Source organism: Ranitomeya imitator, chromosome 2 (assembly GCF_032444005.1).
Source record: "Ranitomeya imitator isolate aRanImi1 chromosome 2, aRanImi1.pri, whole genome shotgun sequence".
In the NCBI taxonomy this organism is placed as follows: domain Eukaryota; kingdom Metazoa; phylum Chordata; class Amphibia; order Anura; family Dendrobatidae; genus Ranitomeya; species Ranitomeya imitator.
This window is the reverse complement of record NC_091283.1, coordinates 44033840-44053266: the sequence shown is the minus strand read 5'-3', so window position 1 is coordinate 44053266 and position 19427 is coordinate 44033840. Positions and strand designations below refer to the sequence as shown.

At 43.4% G+C, this 19427-nt stretch overlaps 1 protein-coding gene across 1 annotated transcript in view; it reads right to left on the bottom strand.

Moving 5' to 3' along the window:
• Positions 1–19427, bottom strand: part of MAP4K1 (mitogen-activated protein kinase kinase kinase kinase 1) — a 112439-nt gene that overhangs the window by 17779 nt on the left and 75233 nt on the right. The window contains exons 7-27 of the mRNA XM_069746576.1: positions 18892–18934; positions 17933–18005; positions 17646–17777; positions 17499–17561; positions 17326–17407; positions 16677–16796; positions 16045–16120; positions 15915–15970; positions 15427–15482; positions 14396–14437; positions 11447–11513; positions 11205–11364; positions 10803–10885; positions 10413–10497; positions 10251–10327; positions 9590–9650; positions 9406–9508; positions 6454–6512; positions 6243–6346; positions 4398–4575; positions 4220–4288 (exon numbers count right to left, since the gene is read on the bottom strand). Of these exons, the coding sequence (XP_069602677.1) occupies positions 4220–4288; positions 4398–4575; positions 6243–6346; positions 6454–6512; positions 9406–9508; positions 9590–9650; positions 10251–10327; positions 10413–10497; positions 10803–10885; positions 11205–11364; positions 11447–11513; positions 14396–14437; positions 15427–15482; positions 15915–15970; positions 16045–16120; positions 16677–16796; positions 17326–17407; positions 17499–17561; positions 17646–17777; positions 17933–18005; positions 18892–18934 (1789 nt within the window). The remainder of the gene's footprint in view (positions 1–4219; positions 4289–4397; positions 4576–6242; positions 6347–6453; positions 6513–9405; positions 9509–9589; positions 9651–10250; positions 10328–10412; positions 10498–10802; positions 10886–11204; positions 11365–11446; positions 11514–14395; positions 14438–15426; positions 15483–15914; positions 15971–16044; positions 16121–16676; positions 16797–17325; positions 17408–17498; positions 17562–17645; positions 17778–17932; positions 18006–18891; positions 18935–19427) is intronic.

The window sequence follows — 19427 nt, the reverse complement described above, 5'->3', positions numbered from 1 at the left end:
GAATTTAGAAAACAAATAAAACCAAAAATAGGCGTTCTATGGCCCACTGACTAAGAGAGAGAGAGAGAGATGGAACGCTTAGTACTGGCACACAAGCCCAAAGGGCAATATTAATCTCCCTTTTTTTTTCCAGGGAGAATTTCTAAAACCCCCCCCAAAAAAAAAATAGGCTTTCTATGGCCCACTATTTGTGAGAGAGATGGGACGCTCAGGACTGGCACAGATGGCACGCTCAGGACTGGCACAGAAGCCCAGAGGCCAATATTAATCTCCCTTTTTTTCTGGGAGAATTTATAAAACCAAAAAAATATTTAAATAGGCTTTCTATGGCCCACTATTTGTGAGAGAGATGGCACGCTCAGGACTGGCACAGATGGCACGCTCACAACTGGCACACAAGCCCAGAGGCCAATATTAATCTCCCTTTTTTCAGGGAAAATTTATAAAACCAAAAAAAAAATTAAATAGGCTTTCTATGGCCCACTATTTGTGAGAGAGATGGCACGCTCAGGACTGGCACAGATGGCACGCTCACAACTGGCACACAAGCCCAGAGGCCAATATTAATCTCCCTTTTTTCAGGGAAAATTTATAAAACCAAAAAAAAAATTAAATAGGCTTTCTATGGCCCACTATTTGTGAGAGAGATGGGACGCTCAGGACTGGCACAGATGGCACGCTCAGGACTGGCACAGAAGCCCAGAGGCCAATATTAATCTCCCTTTTTTTCTGGGAGAATTTATAAAACCAAAAAAATATTTAAATAGGCTTTCTATGGCCCACTATTTGTGAGAGAGATGGCACGCTCAGGACTGGCACAGATGGCACGCTCACAACTGGCACACAAGCCCAGAGGCCAATATTAATCTCCCTTTTTTCAGGGAAAATTTATAAAACCAAAAAAAAAATTAAATAGGCTTTCTATGGCCCACTATTTGTGAGAGAGATGGCACGCTCAGGACTGGCACAGATGGCACGCTCACAACTGGCACACAAGCCCAGAGGCCAATATTAATCTCCCTTTTTTTCTGGGAGAATTTATAAAACCAAAAAAATATTTAAATAGGCTTTCTATGGCCCACTATTTGTGAGAGAGATGGCACGCTCAGGACTGGCACAGATGGCACGCTCACAACTGGCACACAAGCCCAGAGGCCAATATTAATCTCCCTTTTTTCAGGGAAAATTTATAAAACCAAAAAAAAAATTAAATAGGCTTTCTATGGCCCACTATTTGTGAGAGAGATGGCACGCTCAGGACTGGCACAGATGGCACGCTCACAACTGGCATACAAGCCCAGAGGCCAATATTAATCTCCCTTTTTTCAGGGAAAATTTATAAAACCAAAAAAAAAATTAAATAGGCTTTCTATGGCCCACTATTTGTGAGAGAGATGGCACGCTCAGGACTGGCACAGATGGCACGCTCACAACTGGCACACAAGCCCAGAGGCCAATATTAATCTCCCTTTTTTCAGGGAAAATTTATAAAACCAAAAAAAAAATTAAATAGGCTTTCTATGGCCCACTATTTGTGAGAGAGATGGGACGCTCAGGACTGGCACAGATGGCACGCTCAGGACTGGCACAGAAGCCCAGAGGCCAATATTAATCTCCCTTTTTTTCAGGGAGAATTTATAAAACCCAAAAAAAAATAAAATAGGCTTTCTATGGCCCACTATTTGTGAGAGAGATGGCACACTCAGGACTGGCACACAAGCCCAAAGGCCAATATTAATCTCCCACTGTATTTTTATCAGGGAGAATTTATACACCCCACAAAAAAAAATACAGAAAAATGAAAAGGCTTTCTATGGCCCACTATGTGAGAGAGATGGCACACACAGGGATGGCACTCTAGCAGAAATGCCAAATTGCCAATCTTAATCTCCCACCAAAAAAAAAAAAAAACAGGGAATGTCCTACAATTACTATCTCCCTGCCTGCAGTAATCTCAGCCAGGTATGGCAGGCAGCTACTATCTCCCTGCCTGCAGTAATCTCAGCCAGGTATGGCAGGCAGCAATAAGGAGTGGACTGATGCACAAATGAAATAAAAAGTGTGGACAAACAAAAAAGATAGCTGTGCAGAAAGGAAGGAACAAGAGGATTTGTGCTTTGAAAAAAGCAGTTGGTTTGCACAGCGGCGTACACACAGCAATGCAGCTATCAGGGAGCCTTCTAGGGCAGCCCAATGAGCTACAGCGCTGAGGGGAAAAAAAAAAACAAAAAACTTCCACTGTCCCTGCACACCGAGGGTGGTGTTGGACAGTGCAAATCGCTGCAGCACAAGCGGTTTTGTGGTTAATGGACCCTGCCTAACGCTATCCCTGCTTCTGACAAAGCGGCAGCAACCTCTCCCTAAGCTCAGATCAGCAGCAGTAAGATGGCGGTCGGCGGGAACGCCTCTTTATAGCCCCTGTGACGTCGCAGACAGCAAGCCAATCACTGCAATGCCCTTCTCTAAGATGGTGGGGACCAGGACCTATGTCATCACGCTGCCCACACTCTGCGTTTACCTTCATTGGCTGAGAAATGGCGCTTTTCGCGTCATTGAAACGCGACTTTGGCGCGAAAGTCGCGTACCGCATGGCCGACCCCGCACAGGGGTCGGATCGGGTTTCATGAAACCCCGACTTAGCCAAAAGTCGGCGACTTTTGAAAATGTTCGACCCGTTTCGCTCAACCCTATTCATCACTAATGGTAACAATTGCTTTCGTGGTTCGGACCAGCCATAGTGTAAGGATCGGGTGTTTATGTAAAGCTGCATGAACCGGTTATCAGCCTTAGCATGTAACAGTACAGACACAGAGGGCTATTAACTGAATAAAGCGTATGAGAACATGATGCGAGGAGCCTGATTATGGTTTAAGTTTTTTGAATGGGACACACAGGGATAGTTAGGTTAGTGCGTTGAGGCGGTAGGCCAGTCTGAACAAATGCGTGTTTAGGGCACGCCTAAAACTTTGGGGATTAATCGTATTAACCTGGGTAGTGCATTCCAAAGAATTGGTGCAGCACGTGAAAAGTCTTTGAGACGGGAGAGGAAGGTTCTGATTTTTGAGGATGTTAACCTCAGGTCACTAGATACGGTAGATAACAAAGTTACCAGGGCATGTGTAAGGAGGGGTAGAAAAAGACAAGTAACAACCAAATGAGCACATGCCTGACAGCTAAAATACTCAAAAATCTTTCAATTTTGACAATGGTCTCTAGTTCTTATACTAGATTCACACTTCTATATAACTCTATATACAGTAGATAACACAGTGTTCACCATTCACAATAGGTGATGTCACAGCTCACCTCCTATTCCTGTACAATGACTGATAACACCTCTATATACAGTAGGTAACACAGGATACACCATTCACAATAGGTGATGTCACAGCTCACCTCCTCCTCCTGTACAATGACTGATAACACCTCTATATACAGTAGATAACACAGTATTCACCATTCACAATAGGTGATGTCACAGCTCACCTCCTCCTCCTGTACAATGACTGAAAACCCCTCTATATACAGTAGATAACACAGGATCCGCCATTCACAATAGGTGATGTCACAGCTCACCTCCTCCTCCTGTACAATGACTGATAACACCTCTATATACAGTAGGTAACACAGGATACACCATTCACAATAGGTGATGTCACAGCTCACCTCCTCCTCCTGTACAATGACTGTTAACTCCTCTATATACAGAAGATAACACAGGATCCACCATTTACAATAGGGGATGTCAAAGCTCACCTCCTCCTCCTGTACAATGACTGATAACTCTTCTCTATACAGTAGATAACACAGGATCCACCATTCGCAATAGGTGATTTCACAGCTCACCTCCTCCCCCTGTACAATGACTGATACCTCCTCTATATACAGTAGATAACACAGGATACACCATTCACAATAACTGATGTCACAGCTCACCTCCTCCTCCTGTATAATGACTCAGACTGATACCTCCTCTATATACAGTAGATAACACAGGATCCACCATTCACTATAGGTGATGTCACAGCTCACCTCCTCCTCCTGTACAATCACTGATAACACCTCTATGTACAGTAGATAACACAGGATCCACCATTCACAATAGGTGATGTCACAGCTCACCTCCTCCTCCTGTACAACAGGTCAAGGTACAGTAGATAACATAGGATGAACATTCCCTTTAAAGAAAAAATACCAAAAGAAAGATGGAGGTCCTTACTATTTGTGAGTACCAAGACTTGGTCATGGCCAATCTGTGTCACCTGCACCGCACCTGTCCACAAGTCCTCTGAAAACATGAAAAACAAATCCTGATAAATAACAGATACAAAGCATCTGCTGATGTCTACAAAGCTTCAGTACAGTGAAGACCACAGACAGTTGTATAAATCACTTACCATCTTTGTTGTCTGTAAACCAAGAGGTCAATGAATTGAGGTTGATTGTCTGAAACTGAATTTTGCAATGGGGGGATGACCCATTACTAACTCCAATACACACTACTGGATACTGTTCTCCTGGCACCACCAGCATCTCAAAGATCTTCAAGGGGCATGGCAGGGGGAAGTCAAAGTGCTTGGGTGTGAGAAGAAAATATAAGGTTAGTGATGATACGGAGAGATGAGAAAAATGGGAAGACTACGGTAATTAAAAGTCTCAGTAAGAATTCAAAGACTATAAATAATTCTTCCTAAACTATGAAAAGTGACAAGTAAAAGGTGAAGAAAGAACATCCTTCAGTAACTGAGTGAAGGTTAAAACAAGAGAACATGGCCAGGATTGTTTAGGAGAAGACATCTCACAGAAGAACCTCCTCTACCGCTGACCGAAAGGTGATAAGGAAACTCCTGCTGAGTATGGACTCAAGAGCGAGAAAAATCGCCAAGATCACTTTGTGGAAAGTTTGGTAGTAGGAAACAATGTACAAAGCTCCAATATACATAAGTATTTGATTCACTGCCAATTTTGCAAGTTTCCCCACCTACAAAGAATTGAGAGGTCTGTAATTTTTAACGTAGGTAGGTACACTTCAAGTGTGAGAGATAGAATCTAGAAAAAATCCAGAAAATCACATTGTATGATTTTTACATAATTAAATTGCATTTTATTGCATGAAATAAATATGTGATACAATAGAAAAACAGAACTTAATATTTGTTACAGAAACCTTTATTTGCAATTACAGAGGTCAGACGTTTCCTGTAGTTCTTGACTAAGTTTGCACACACTGCAGCAGGGATTTTGGCCAACTCCTCCATACAGATCTTCTCCATCTTTCCAACTTGCAGTACATGACCTTGTTCATCCTCCTTTCAATTCGGTGCAGTCACCCTGTCCCCTTTGCAGAAAAGGACCCCCCAAGTTTGGTGTTTCCCCCACCATGTTTCACGGTTGGGTCAGGGTTCTTGCCATTGTACTTAACCTTCTTCATCCTCCAAACACTGTGAGTGGAGTTGATACCAAAAAGTTCTGTTTTGGTCTCATCTGGCCACATGACCTTCTCCCAGGCCTCCTGTGGATCATCCAGATGGTCATTGGTGAACTTCAAACGGGCCTGGACATGTGCTGACGTGAGCAGGTGGACCTTGTGTGCTCTGCGTGATTTTAATCCTTGACGGTGTAATGTGTTACTAACGGTAATCTTTGAGACTGTGGTCCCATCTCTCTTCAGATCATTGACCAGGTCCTCCTGTGTAGTTCTGGGCTGATTCCTGACCTTTCTCAGAATCATGCTTACCCCACGAGGTGAGATCTTGCATGGAGCCCCAGACCGAGGAAGACTGACAGTCACCTTGTGTTTCTTCCATTTTCTAATATTTGCACCAACAGTTGTTACCTTCCCACAAGCTGCTTGCCTATAGTCCTGTAGCACAGCCCAGCCTTGTGCAGGTCTACATTTTGTCCCTTAGACAGCTCTTTGGTCTTAGCCATAGTGGAGATGTTGGAGTGTGATTAACTGTGTGGACAGGTATCTATTATGCAGGTAACGAGTTCAAACAGGTGCAATTAATCAAGGTAAAGTTGAAGTGTACCTATGATAAAAATTACAGACCTCTACATTTTTTGTAGGTGGGAAAGCTCGCAAAATTGTCAATGTATCAAATACTTATTTTTCCCACTGTAGTGTCTCATTGGTGGCCCATGCGTCTTCGTCCCGGAAGACTACATGTAATACGCCCATGTACAATGCCAATAATGGGTGAGGGGACAAGAACAGGGCAGGGCAGAATGAAAACTATTACCTTTAGCAACATGAACTTTTCAAGAGGCTGATACCATTCCAACAAATGTACTGAGGCCTCCAGAGCGGCACAAAGGAACCAGCTGCCGGATGTGTCATTGTGAGCTGGAGAAGAACGAATAACCCAAGTAGAGTGAGAAGAAAGCACCGGAGAACATGGTCTTAGAAGATAAGGTCATCCATGCATGGTATAGTGACTGCTGCAACCTTACCCACACAACAACTTTTGCAGCCCTTAGTGTCCGGAACTTTGCTGGAAGATGATTTCTTCCTTTAGTATAAAAAAAGAGATAGATGGAAAGTTTAGCCAATGTTCCTCCATGTCCTTCACTCACTCTCTGGTGTCCAGGCCTGTCCCCATAATAGACAAAGGAAATATCCACTAATCGCTAAAAGACTTTCATGTCCCTCTAGTTACTTCATGAAAACATACAGAAGTAGGACGAGGAAGGTTGAAGGAAGGATCTTTGGTGACCCTGTGACTAAATATTACGTCCATAGCTGGTGAAAATGGTTGCTTTAACTTTGATAGTCCCTTATTTTGATCTTTTCAGCAACAAATTACTTTAAAGGGACTATGTCACCCCCAAAAAACACATATTAAACTACTTATTCAGTTGAATTGGTGACCTAGCCCTATAAAAATCATATCTGCAGAATAGATGTCAGTGTTTTAGTGGCTGTGAATAGGTGCTTTATTTCATATGCCAATGACGGCACCTTGGTACACCCTCAGCATGGCCAAAGGTTCAGTGCACCATTATGCCCCCTCAGTTTGTATACCAGGCACTTCCATACTTCTTGATGGACAGAACAAAGCACTGCCTGACCTCAACCCGCAGCCTTGGGCATGCAAACTGACAATTCAGGAGCTCCTGTCTGTGGCCGGCACTCACTACCAGGTGTGGCAATGTAGTGAGCAGTTGCCACAGACAGAAGACATGGATGAAAGCACACAAATACTACATGCGCACCCACTTGAATCTATAGATGTATGACTTTTACAGGAGATAAGTCGCCAATATAACGGTAGAAGTAGGTCAATTTGACTTTTGGGGGTTTGACAGACTCCCTTTTAATGGATTTGTCTCATGGAGACAGCCTCTGTCTGGTGCCTAAATATAATGATGACACAGAGGTAGGTCTCTACTATAGGAGTAGTTCCTGTTCTGGTGGACTCAAGCCTTCCATATATTACAAGGCTGGCAGTGATGTCCCCTAGCAAAAATTGACTGCGCAGGGTTGTGGAAGCCAAATCCATGGTTTCTTTCTGAAAGTTGTTATCTTTTATACTCCATCACCATATCAATTCTACTTTCTCACACTCAGAGAACGTCATCTAGACCAGTGGTCTCCAACCTAGGAACTTGTAGTAAGACTAAAGGTACTGTCACACTAGACGATATCGCTAGCGATCCGTGACGTTGCAGCGTCCTCGCTAGCGATATCGTCCAGTGTGACAGGCAGCAGCGATCAGGCCCCTGCTGGGAGATCGCTGGTGGGGGAAGAAAGTCCAGAACTTTATTTCGTCGCTGGACTCCCCGTAGACATCGCTGAATCGGCGTGTGTGACACCGATTCAGCGATGTCTTCGCTGGTAACCAGGGTAAACATCGGGTAACTAAGCGCAGGGCCGCGCTTAGTAACCCGATGTTTACCCTGGTTACCATCCTAAAAAGTAAAAAAACAAACAGTACATACTTACCTACAGCCGTCTGTCCTCCAGCGCTGTGCTCTGCTCTCCTCCTGCTCTGGCTGTGAGCGTCGGTCAGCCGGAAAGCAGAGCGGTGACGTCACCGCTCTGCTTTCTGGCTGCCCGGCGCTCACAGCCAGACCAGAGAAGCAGAGCGCCGAGGACAGACAGCGATAGGTAAGTATGTAGCGTTTGTTTTTTTACTTTTTAGGATGGTAACCAGGGTAAACATCGGGTTACTAAGCGCGGCCCTGCGCTTAGTTACCCGATGTTTACCCTGGTTACCGGGGACCTCGGGATCGTTGGTCGCTGGAGAGCGGTCTGTGTGACAGCTCTCCAGCGACCAAACAGCGACACTGCAGCGATCCGGATCGTTGTCGGTATCGCTGCAGCGTCGCTATGTGTGACGGTACCTTAAGCCCACTACATGAGCTAAAGGTCCCGGGCTGCTTCCAGAGGAGAATACGGTGCCTTGTGGAGAATTATTATTATTATTATTTATTTATATAGCACCATTAATTCCATGGTGCTGTACATGTGAAAAGGGGTTACATACAGGGTTATAGATATCGCTAACTGTAAACAAATTTACAATGACAGACTGGTACAGAAGGGAGAGGACCCTGTCCTTGCGGACTTACATTCTTTGGGATAATAGGGAAGAGACAGGAGGTCGGTGTGCTGCAGCTCGGGTGGTTGGTGAGGCCGCAGCACTGGTGGTTGGTGAGGCGGCAGCTCGGGTGGTTGGTGAGGCGGCAGCTCGGGTGGTTGGTGAGGCGGCAGCTCTGGCGGTGGCGACACGGCAGCTCAGGTGGTTGGTGATGTGGCAGCGGCTCGGGTGGTTGGTGAGGCGGCAGGTCGGGTGGTTGGTGAGGTGGCAGAATGGTTATTGCAGGCTGTAGGCTTTCCTGAAGAGATGGGTTTTCAGGTTCCGTCGGAAGGATCCGAGGGTGGTGGGTAATCGGACGTGTTGAGGCGTGGAATTCCAGAGGATGGGGGATATTTGGGACAAATCTTGGAGGCGGTTGTGTGAGGAATGAATAAGTGTGGAGGATAGTAGGAGGTCTTGGGAGGATGGAAGATTACGTGAGGGAAGATATTGGGAGATTAGTTCAGGGATATAGGGAGGGGACAGGTTGTGGATGGCTTTGTAGATCAGTGTTAGTAGTTTGAACTGGATTCGTTGGGGAATTGGGAGCCAGTGGAGGGATTTGCAGAGGGGGGAAGCAGGGGAGTAGCGAGGAGAGAGGTGGATTAGCCGAGCAGCAGAGTTGAGGACTGACTGGAGTGGTGCAGGAGAGGGAGGCCACAGAGGAGTGTGTTGCAGTAATCGAGGTGGGAGATGATGAGGTCATGCACAAGAGTTTTAGTAGATTGTGGGCTGAGGAAGGGATGGATTCTGGCAATATTTTTGAGTTGAGGCGACAGGAGGTGGCCAGAGTTTGGACGTGCAGTTTCTCTGCTGTATCTACCTGGGCAGTAGTCTGTGTGTGGGTATGTGACCCAATCGACAATCTCTTCGAATTTGCTCATGAAGAGTCACCAGGCTGTGGGAGTAGAGTTGGGAGACTTTACCTGGAAGAAGACATCAAGACATTGGGACATCACTCTTGCGATTGCCAGATCTCATTTTTATGCCCTTATTTTCAGCCTTACCTGTTATGGACATTAGTACATTATTGATAGAATAGACCCATGTCGTCCGGCCTGGAACTAACTTGAAGAAGGGAAAAAAGAAAGTGTTGAAAATATATTATTTGGCCACAAATAAAAGGCTTGTTTAGGGTCCCTGCGTATTATCTATGAAGGGAAGTAATGTCCAGAGAGAAATCATCAAAGTATCCCCAACCATCAAGGTCAACCACCCCAAGAACTATGATCGTACACTATGTTGCATCTATTAAAAGCATATCGCCAGGAGAACAATCTTAGTATCTCCTGGATAGATGGTGGGTTTCCATACCACATTCTGAGAACATAAAAATCTAGGGTTTTGACTACGCAAGTCAACATTAGATGATGGCTTCCTGATCTGGGCTGATTTGGATTTTGCCAATTTTGGGCTGCAAGAACATTCTAGGAAAATCCTTGCAAGGACAATCTTTCAGCCCATACCCAATATCATTCTTTATGTAGCTTTAAGATACCCATACACAACAGCCTACAGAGATGTGTAAATCTAGTATAACAGTATATGTGGGCAATCCCAACTCAACCTACTGAATCTTCTGCAGACTGCACCCATTCCTAAACCATTCCTGAACCAGAAGTGTTCCCTTGGAAAGGAACCGTCTACTGTTTTGGGTTGGTTACTCACTAGGTCCAGAGATGCTTGTGACTCTGAGCGGTTTAAAGTGAAGATCCCTTGCTCCGCTCCCAGTATAACATGTAGATCTACAATTTACAAAAAATTCTAATTAATCAGAAAATATTCAAGAGAAGACACATGAAAAAGCTTGTGTTGAGGGGTAGTTCTCACCCTTTGAGGTTGGATGTTTCCAAGTCGTTGCTGAATGGATTTTCAGAGGACACCCATTAAAGATTTTCTTCAGCTGGAAGTTTGTCTGTACACATGGAAATATTGAAATTTATGTATAGGGTCCAGCGTAATACAAATATAAAGGTAAAACATGTAATAGCCTACAATCTGTGGTCATTGCAAAACTTCAATGCAATGGAAGAAATCAGCGGCCAAGTCTGTATCAAGGCCAACCATGTATCAAATAAGGATTTTGATGCCGATTTTGGTGCAGTTTTTAGGACACTGTGTTACTAATTTTGCATTTAGGAAGTAACTGAGCAATAAAAAGAATTATATGCATGTATACTGGAGTAAGATAGAGGATAATAAACTTGTAGAAACTTTTACCTGTTTTGCTTGTACTCGTCCTTTCTTTGGGGGCAGAGAAGGGGGAAGTTTTGTTGGAAGATGTTGCACTAAGAGGGAAGGCTCTGGAGTGGAAGGAGAGAAGGATCATATCAGAAAATGAATTAACAATCAATAAAATAAAGATTGAAATGATATTTCTGGCGCAGGGAATGCCACAGCTTGACATGAATTAGACAACACCTCCGACGCACCCCCATGAAGATGCCAAGAAATCAAAAAAATTGAGCACAATGCTGAATTGTGCCAGCATTTCGCAACTTTTCAAAGCATTTACACCAGAATAGTACTCTTGGGTAAGATCAGGCCATTACTCTGGGGTAATGGATAATGGCCTGATCTTATGGACCCCATACATGCCTACTTTGTTTCCCCACCACTCACCGGAGCTGGCAGCGGGTAATTGGGTCCCCAAACTCTCAGGCCAGGCTTGTGCTGGACTTCTTGGGACATTTGGCCCACTGTAACATCGGACCAGGGTGGAAGGAGTGTGCAGCCTGTCCGGCTCTCTCTTTATGTCAGCAGAAGAAGTGCGGAATCTGGGCTGTAAGGGACGGACAGACGGCGGTGATGAGAAAATGCAAGACGCATGGAAATAAAACACGGAAGCGGATGGTTGGACTCACCTTAGGGGGTAATGGAGGGGGAGAATCCTCAGGACATGAGTCACTGTTGAGGTCCACGCTGCCGGGGCTTTCATCAGATGGAAAGAGTGATAAAAACGTAAGTAATATCATGATAATCGGGGGGTCTTATATTTAGTTGTATAGGCCTCATACATGGGGTCACTTTCCACTAAATTCTATAGGGGATATGAAAACTTTTCTCAACATTAAGGACAGAAGACTCCAATCTTGGTTCATTGTTTTTTTGTGAGCTTAGATCACAAGTCATAAGAGATGCAATAATTTTGATAAAACTACGGCCCTCTGAAGGAACACAGTTGTAAAAAGTTTTTTTTTACCAAACATCGGCTTAGGAGTCACAAAGAATTTTTAGGATCATGACATGAGTCTTCCCAACTTCAGATACTCTTCTATCCAAATAATGTCAGGGAGGTCACACCAATACTGACACATTGGACCAGGTTCAGAACACATCGCCGGCATAAACTTTATCTAATATATATTTGAGTGAAGCTCTTCTAGATCATAGGGTTAGTATAGTATTGCTTACAGTGAATCTAAGGTAATTGGAAATCCACAGATCAGCTTATTACATGTTCAATTAGCTATTCCGTCCATGATGCTTTACACTGCAGCTCTGAATTCTCAGGTGTGAGTACAAACCAGAAGACTAAAAAGGAAGTTCATTAGTTGAGGCTTATTTATGCATCATGTTCGGCATGCTGAACATATCCATGGCCCTCCCCTGAGGACCCACTACAAGTCAAAAGAGAATCTTTTTGGTATTTGCTGGGCTAGGAGACATCAGCAACCTGTATAGTAAAAATTAGCAAGCTACACTTTCCTGTACAAAGGGAAACTGTAAAAAGATAGTATTCAATATACAGTTAAAGTTTTTACAATCTAAGACAATGGTTGCCATATGTCAGATAAACATTAGCGATAGAGCAGAGCAAAAAGATTTGCAGGATCCTGGTTTCAAAGTCGGTACTCAATGACATCTAGACCAGGGCAGTGTGAATTTCCTCGGCCTCCACTCGCATGTTGGCATCCTGGACACTTTTTGTGATTACTATGACCCTGCAAGCGCATGAAACCAGTATTCGAGTGCTGGATGAGGAAGTTTGCGCTTTCCCAGTTCCATTGCCATGGAGTATCTTCGTCGATGCCGGACCAGTCCGGGTGGCCTGGAGTAGCAATGTGGATGTCGCACCAGTTTTGGTACCATGGAGCATCAATGTGGATGCTGTAAAAGTCCAGGTACCATGGAGTATCAATGTGGATGCCGGACCAGTTTGGGTGCCCTGAAGTAGCAACGTGGATGTTGGACCAGTTTGGGTGCCACATGGAGAAGCAATGTGGATGCCGGACCAGTCCGGGGTGCCATGGATTATCAACATGGATGTCGGAACAGTCCAAGTGCCATGGAGTATCAACGTGCATGCCGTAACAGTCCAGGTACCATGGAGTATCAATGTGGATGCCGGACCAGTCCGGGTGCCCTGGAGTAGCAATGTGGATGTTGGACCAGTTTGGGTGCCATGGAATGGAAAAGCAATGTGGATGCCGGACCAGTCCAAGGTGCCATGGATTATCAACATTTATGTTGGAACAGTTCAAGTGCCATGGAGTATCAACGTGCATGATGTAACAGTCCAGGTACCATGGAGTAGCAACGTGGATGCCGGACCAGTCCGGATGCCCTGGAGTATAAACGTGGATGTTGGACCAATTTGGGTGCCATAGAGTAGCAATGTGGATGCTGGACATGTCTGGGGTGCCATGGAGTATCAACATGGATGCCATAACAGTCCAGGTACCATGGAGTATCAATGTGGATGCCGGACCAGTCCGAGTGCCCTGGAGTAGCAATGTGGATGTTGGACCAGTTTGGGTGCCATGGAATGGAAAAGCAATGTGGATGCCGGACCAGTCCAAGGTGCCATGGATTATCAACATTTATGTTGGAACAGTTCAAGTGCCATGGAGTATCAACGTGCATGATGTAACAGTCCAGGTACCATGGAGTAGCAACGTGGATGCCGGACCAGTTCGGATGCCCTGGAGTATCAACGTGGATGTTGGACCAATTTGGGTGCCATAGAGTAGCAATGTGGATGCTGGACATGTCTGGGGTGCCATGGAGTATCAACATGGATGCCATAACAGTCCAGGTACCATGGAGTATCAACGTGGATGCCGGACCAGTCCGGGTGCCATGTAGTAGCAACATGGATGCCGGATCAGCCTGGGGTTCCCTGGAGTATCAACGTGGATTTCGGACCAGTTTCGGTGCCATGGAGTAGCAATGTGGATGCTGGACCAGTCCAGGGGGCCATGGATTATCAACGTGGATGTCGGAACAGTCCAGGTACCATGGAGTATCAATGTGGATGCCGGACCAGTCCGGGTGCCCTGGAGTAGCAACGTGGATATTGGACCAGTTTGGGTGCCATGGAGTAGCAATGTGGATGCTGGACCAGTCCGGGGTGCCATGGCTTATCAACATGGATGTCGGAACAGTCCAGGTGCCATGGAAAATCAATGTGGATGCTGCAACAGTCCAGGTACCATGGAGTATCAATGTGGATGCCGGACCAGCCCGGAGTGCCGTGGAGTATCAACGTTAATGTCGGACCATTTTGGTTGCCATGGAGTAGCAATGTGGATGCTGAACCTGTCTGGGGTGCCCTGGAGTATCAACATTGATGTCGGACCAGTTTCAGTGCCATGGAGAAGCAATGTGGATGCCGGACGAGTCCGGGGTGCCATGGATTATCAACGTGGATGTCGGACCAGTTTGGGTGCCATGGAGTATCAACTAGGATGTCGGACCAGGGTCCTAGAAATCTTTTTGCTCACCTCTAATCAGGAAGCATTCCTAAAGTTAACCACCAATATAGCCCTGTACAAGATCTAAAAATACTGATTACTTGTCTCAGTACTTACATGTCAACATCATCATAGTCATCATCTTCGTCAGAACAGAAACTAAAACAGAGTTTTTTTTAGAATATTAAAAGTTCCAATCAACATGCAAAGCAAAAGTGAGAAACTTGCTCACAGTGAGATTATCAATCACCCATCTTATTGCTATTTATATAACTTGGTTGCCTACACCAGAGAACATCTCATGATCTCCGCACCACCTCTAACTGGCCTTTTAGTCTACCAGAAGGGACAAAAAATGACTCCACTAGATCAACTACAGATAAGGCCAATATGATAGGGAAACTCAACTGGGCCACTACCAACGTCTCCAGTATAAGACATTCAATATGAGTGATGGAGGGCAAGAGATCTAGGAACCTCAAATAAACTTAAATGGAAATGTAGGAAATAATTATAATTTCCCTTTCTAAATAATTTTTTGGGTAATCATTTAGTATTTCTTATGGCATTCATAAAGCAAAACTGATTCATCTAAGATCAGTATGATAGATGAAGATGGCCACAAACTTTAAGACACTCACTAAGTGAGAAACTCTTTCTCCCGTCTTTCCTAACACGCAATACAGATGCACACTCAGTTCGGCAAAACCTGCCCTTGTTTCGATGTTTCTACTATTGCCTGAAAATTATCCCATGAGAACAAAAGGTTTGGGCATGTTGAAATCCAACAGCCTAATCTTTCTAATCCAAGCCAGCTGTCTTGGATTTCTCAGATCAAAGGGAGTGGGGTTTATACAAATTTTGGCCAAAAGTGGGCAATCCCGGAGAACTGGGAGTTACTGGGAGGTGTGTGCATTACCAAGATGGTGGGGCTGGGATGAGGTGTGGTGTAAACTTCCCCAGAAATGTTGGTAACTCCATCTGTAGTTGGCACACCCATCCATAGAGATGGTTAGTCAATCTTCCATAATCAACAATAATCTACTGTGTGGCCTTTTAGCTTTTAGTTAAGATGTCAATAATTTGTTATATGGACTGGTCATATAGTATGAGTCCCAAAGAAGAAGCTGCATGTATCTGTCACTCACCTGACATATGGCGCTGTACTCGTGGTGCTCTGAGCTGGACATGACTCTAGGTCACTCTTCAAACAAAAAAAATACATTTACAGGTGTTAGTGTGTAACTTGGCCCAAATTATTGACATTCCTAGAATAAAAACAGTATTTTTTTTAAGTAGTCTACTGAATAATATAACTCCGTTGAAGGGACACTGCATCAGGATGGTGAAACCATGGCATGGGAAAAATAAATACAAAACTATAAGTAGACATGAATATACAGGATGCATGGCTGATTTGGGTAAATTAGGCAGAAAAAAAATATAATTTTCCTGGTACTCCTATTTGGCTATTTGAAATAAGCAGGGGCGAGGCTTAGTTACACAGAACGGTTATGTATCTATCAGGATGAAAATAAATGTGACCATATAGAGGTCCTATGACCACAAACTAGACCGATTTGACCGTAGAACTCAGAGTTATTATTAGTATAACTGGATTTACGCTCCTTGTTACCTTTTGGACCCTTTGTTCTTCCATTTTTGCTTTTGGGGGACGATTTAAATTGATCACTACAAGACAATGGAGACAATTCTTACGTTACCCTCCAATGTTCATCCCTATACCCAAGCACTGCCATACTCACATTGGATGTCTGATGAAGAGCGTCCAACTTTACGAAGACGTTTTTTAGAGAGAATGCGAGAGAATGTTGATAAGAGCTGTTGGACAAAAAGTTTTATTATTTCAGTGTATTTTGTAGGTGGGACCATTTTCCTTGTTAGTGATCATCAATAGGCTAGGGCTACGTTGTGACTTTGGCCATGGCATAAGTCATGTAGTCACAGATCACTACGTGTCACCGCTACATTGTAGAGCAATATGAGATCGCATTGCAACCCCGATGGTACTGTGCCAAGAAAGTAGCAAAAATATAATCAGGAATGATTTTTTTTGCCACTGGCTTGTCGCAGTACCCTTTGACCTACGAGCCCATGTGAAAGGAAGCCCTTTTGAATCATGTATGGGAGAGCCAACAAAGCTTAAAGTAAAAAATGGTCTTCACTCCAAAGAAAATGGTCAAAGGAGAAAACAATCTAGATCAGGCATTGTCTTCTTAAAGATATTATGGTTTCCACAAGTTCCATTGTATTAAAAAAAAAGCCATGACCTGAGGGAGTTAAGGCTAACTGGGATAATCTTCTAACCACATACAGTCTATAATAGAGATTAATTGAAAGTTTACATTTCTCCTTGGTTTTTCTACAAATCCCTCACCTCAATGTCATCTTCTTCTTCAGCGTTGGATGTTTCATGATGCTTTTCTGGATTTCTTAGTTTTTCCAACAACTCCATAGTGAGAGAAGGACCAAGTCCTGTCTGGGCAACAAACTGGTGCTGCAAAGTAGAGAAGACGGGAAGAAGTCACATTGAGGTGGTTCCCACACTAAAGTGTGAAAGGTCTAAGAGATGTGTTCATTTTATCGGCAAGGTTTCCACCGCTTGTGGAGCCATAAACAGATCTATTTACACATGGATTTTAATGTACCCTGATAAATTTAATTGACTTGAGGAATGGGTCCATTATGTTTTTTGCTGGCTTTGGTTTTCAGGGCAAGGATAGCACTTTTGACTAAATTAACGGAAATGGAATGGAGTGGAGAAAAGTCGTAATGTGGCCTTTCACAAGTACTAGGACAAAGTTGAAGGTAATGCACAAATATCAAGAGTAAGTAAAGGGCAAAGTAATTCTCGCAAGATAAAAAAGGTTAAAAAAAATACTGTACATAGAAGTAGCAATAGGAAAACAAAGTATATAGGAAAGTGATTTCTAAAGAGACAGGTGTAAGGTAATACAAGGTTTCCATCATAATGGAGAACTTTCCCCGGAACTTTCCTTGAAGTCCATTACAAACTTAGCCCTTACTGTGAGCAACTTGGAGGCACTTGGTCTCTTCTTTGGATTTTTGGTTAATGCCACCTTGATAAAATTGTTAAAGGCTGCGGACCTTAAAAAAAAAGAACAAGAAGAGGGTATTACATAGCACAGATAGACAGAAAGTGATGCTATTTAGAGGATTTTTGTCTGGCATTACACACCATTTTGGCTTATCCTTCAATTTAGGGGGCTGATAACCACTTTTAGACATTAGGAAGAGAACCCTGGTGAAGCATAATTAATATTAGATTAGAATATTTATAGGACTATAAATGAACCCTATATTTATTAGAAACTGTAATACCAACCTCAGGGGATGTACATGAAACATGGGTGGTTGTAGCTCAATTAGTTCAATGGCTGTGATACCTAGAGACCAGACGTCACAAAGTTCTGTGTATCCCCCCTTGAGTTCTACCGCGGCCACCTCTGGGGCCATCCTGTATGGACAGAAAAGAGTAGCAATTTAGGTCAGATGTAATAGGTGGCGAGATCATTTTTTTTAAATAAAACTTTTCTCTGTGGTTGATCCAATGCAACTGGATCTCAAATCGAGGAGATCGAGCAATCAGGTGTTCGTGTTTAACTTACGTACCAATAAGGAGTGCCGATGAAGGAATTCCTTCTAGCAAAAGTTGCCGTGAGCTGAGCAGAAATTCCAAAATCAGCTGTGAAATAAATAACTTGAATTTATTAACAAGGAAAGGTTCGAATAGACCCTAAGGTACCCTGAAATTATTTTTTTCCAACAACTATACCAAGTTATTACCCCCAAAATGAAAAAAGTAATAAAACTTTTTTTTTTATTTAATTACTGATCAGTCTTTGTAAAGTTATTAATTTTTGTAATACACTTGATTACCTTATTTTGTTTCCTTCTTTCTTTAAGTGCTGGCTTATCTCCCGAATCCCTGCTGTCTAAGTAGCTGATTTGAACTGCAAGTCTAGAAAAGATTTTTTTTAATTATAAGTTTCTCTGCTCCCAGCCCTCACATTCATACAGGGAGAGTTTTTCTAAAAAATAATAATGTCTGAACATGTTGGAGGAGAGCACAGAAGCTCACGTAGATGTCCAAATCTTTGCTAGACCCGTAGTTCAAATCAGCTTCTAAAACAGCATAAACTAGGCCGATAATCCAGCGCTTTCAGCATAATGTTAAAGATAGAAGGACGCAAAATAAGGTAATTAAGTATATTACAAAGAGTTATAACTTTACAAAAGGCTGATTGATAATTAAATAAAAACAAAATTTTGGCACCTTTTAAGGCACTGTCTACTTTGGGCGATGATCAGATTTTGCTAGACATTTTGTAATAAAATAAGCAGATTACAAGTGTTCAGTTTGTCATCATAGGGTAAAAGAGGAATGACATACTCCACAAATCAATGGGCTGTCTAGGTAAAAACTTGAAATGTGCAAGGTCCTCCACGGTCAATTTATTTTAACTAGATGCATACTTTGTTTAATCCTACAAAATGAACTCCTCACTTTACCAAGAATGTGACTTTTCAGTTGATGGATATGACAAATTTTCACAATTATGGAAACTCACCCAGTTTAACATCTCCATTGTCATTTAGAAGAATATTGGCTCCCTGGAAATAAAAAAAAAATCTTTACCATAGCAATTGTGCCTAGCAATGACTGACCTTGCATTGGAAAACTCTTACAACTTATGTCAGCTGGTTCCTGGCAGATCCAGATCATACAATGCCGGTACCATGTGATGACTATAGACACTCATATTAGCACCAAGTTACATTTTAAGACTCTAACATGGTCACAAATCATATAGAAAAAGAGTCAAAGTCATGAGAGGTAAGAAAATCTGCTTACTGTCTCCCAAGAGGGATACATACTGGGTAGCATGCTGAGGCAATTTGTATTTGATGATAAGCCACTTTCCTAACCTTGCAGGTCCTTTATATGTGAAAGAAATATTGCTCCTAGAGAAACCCATCAGGGTTCCAATGCAGTATAATGCCCCCACAGTCCCTCCCTCACACAGTATGGTGCCCCCACAGAATGATGGTCCTACAGCCCCACCACACAGTATGATGCCTCGCAGCCTCTCTCACACAATATAAT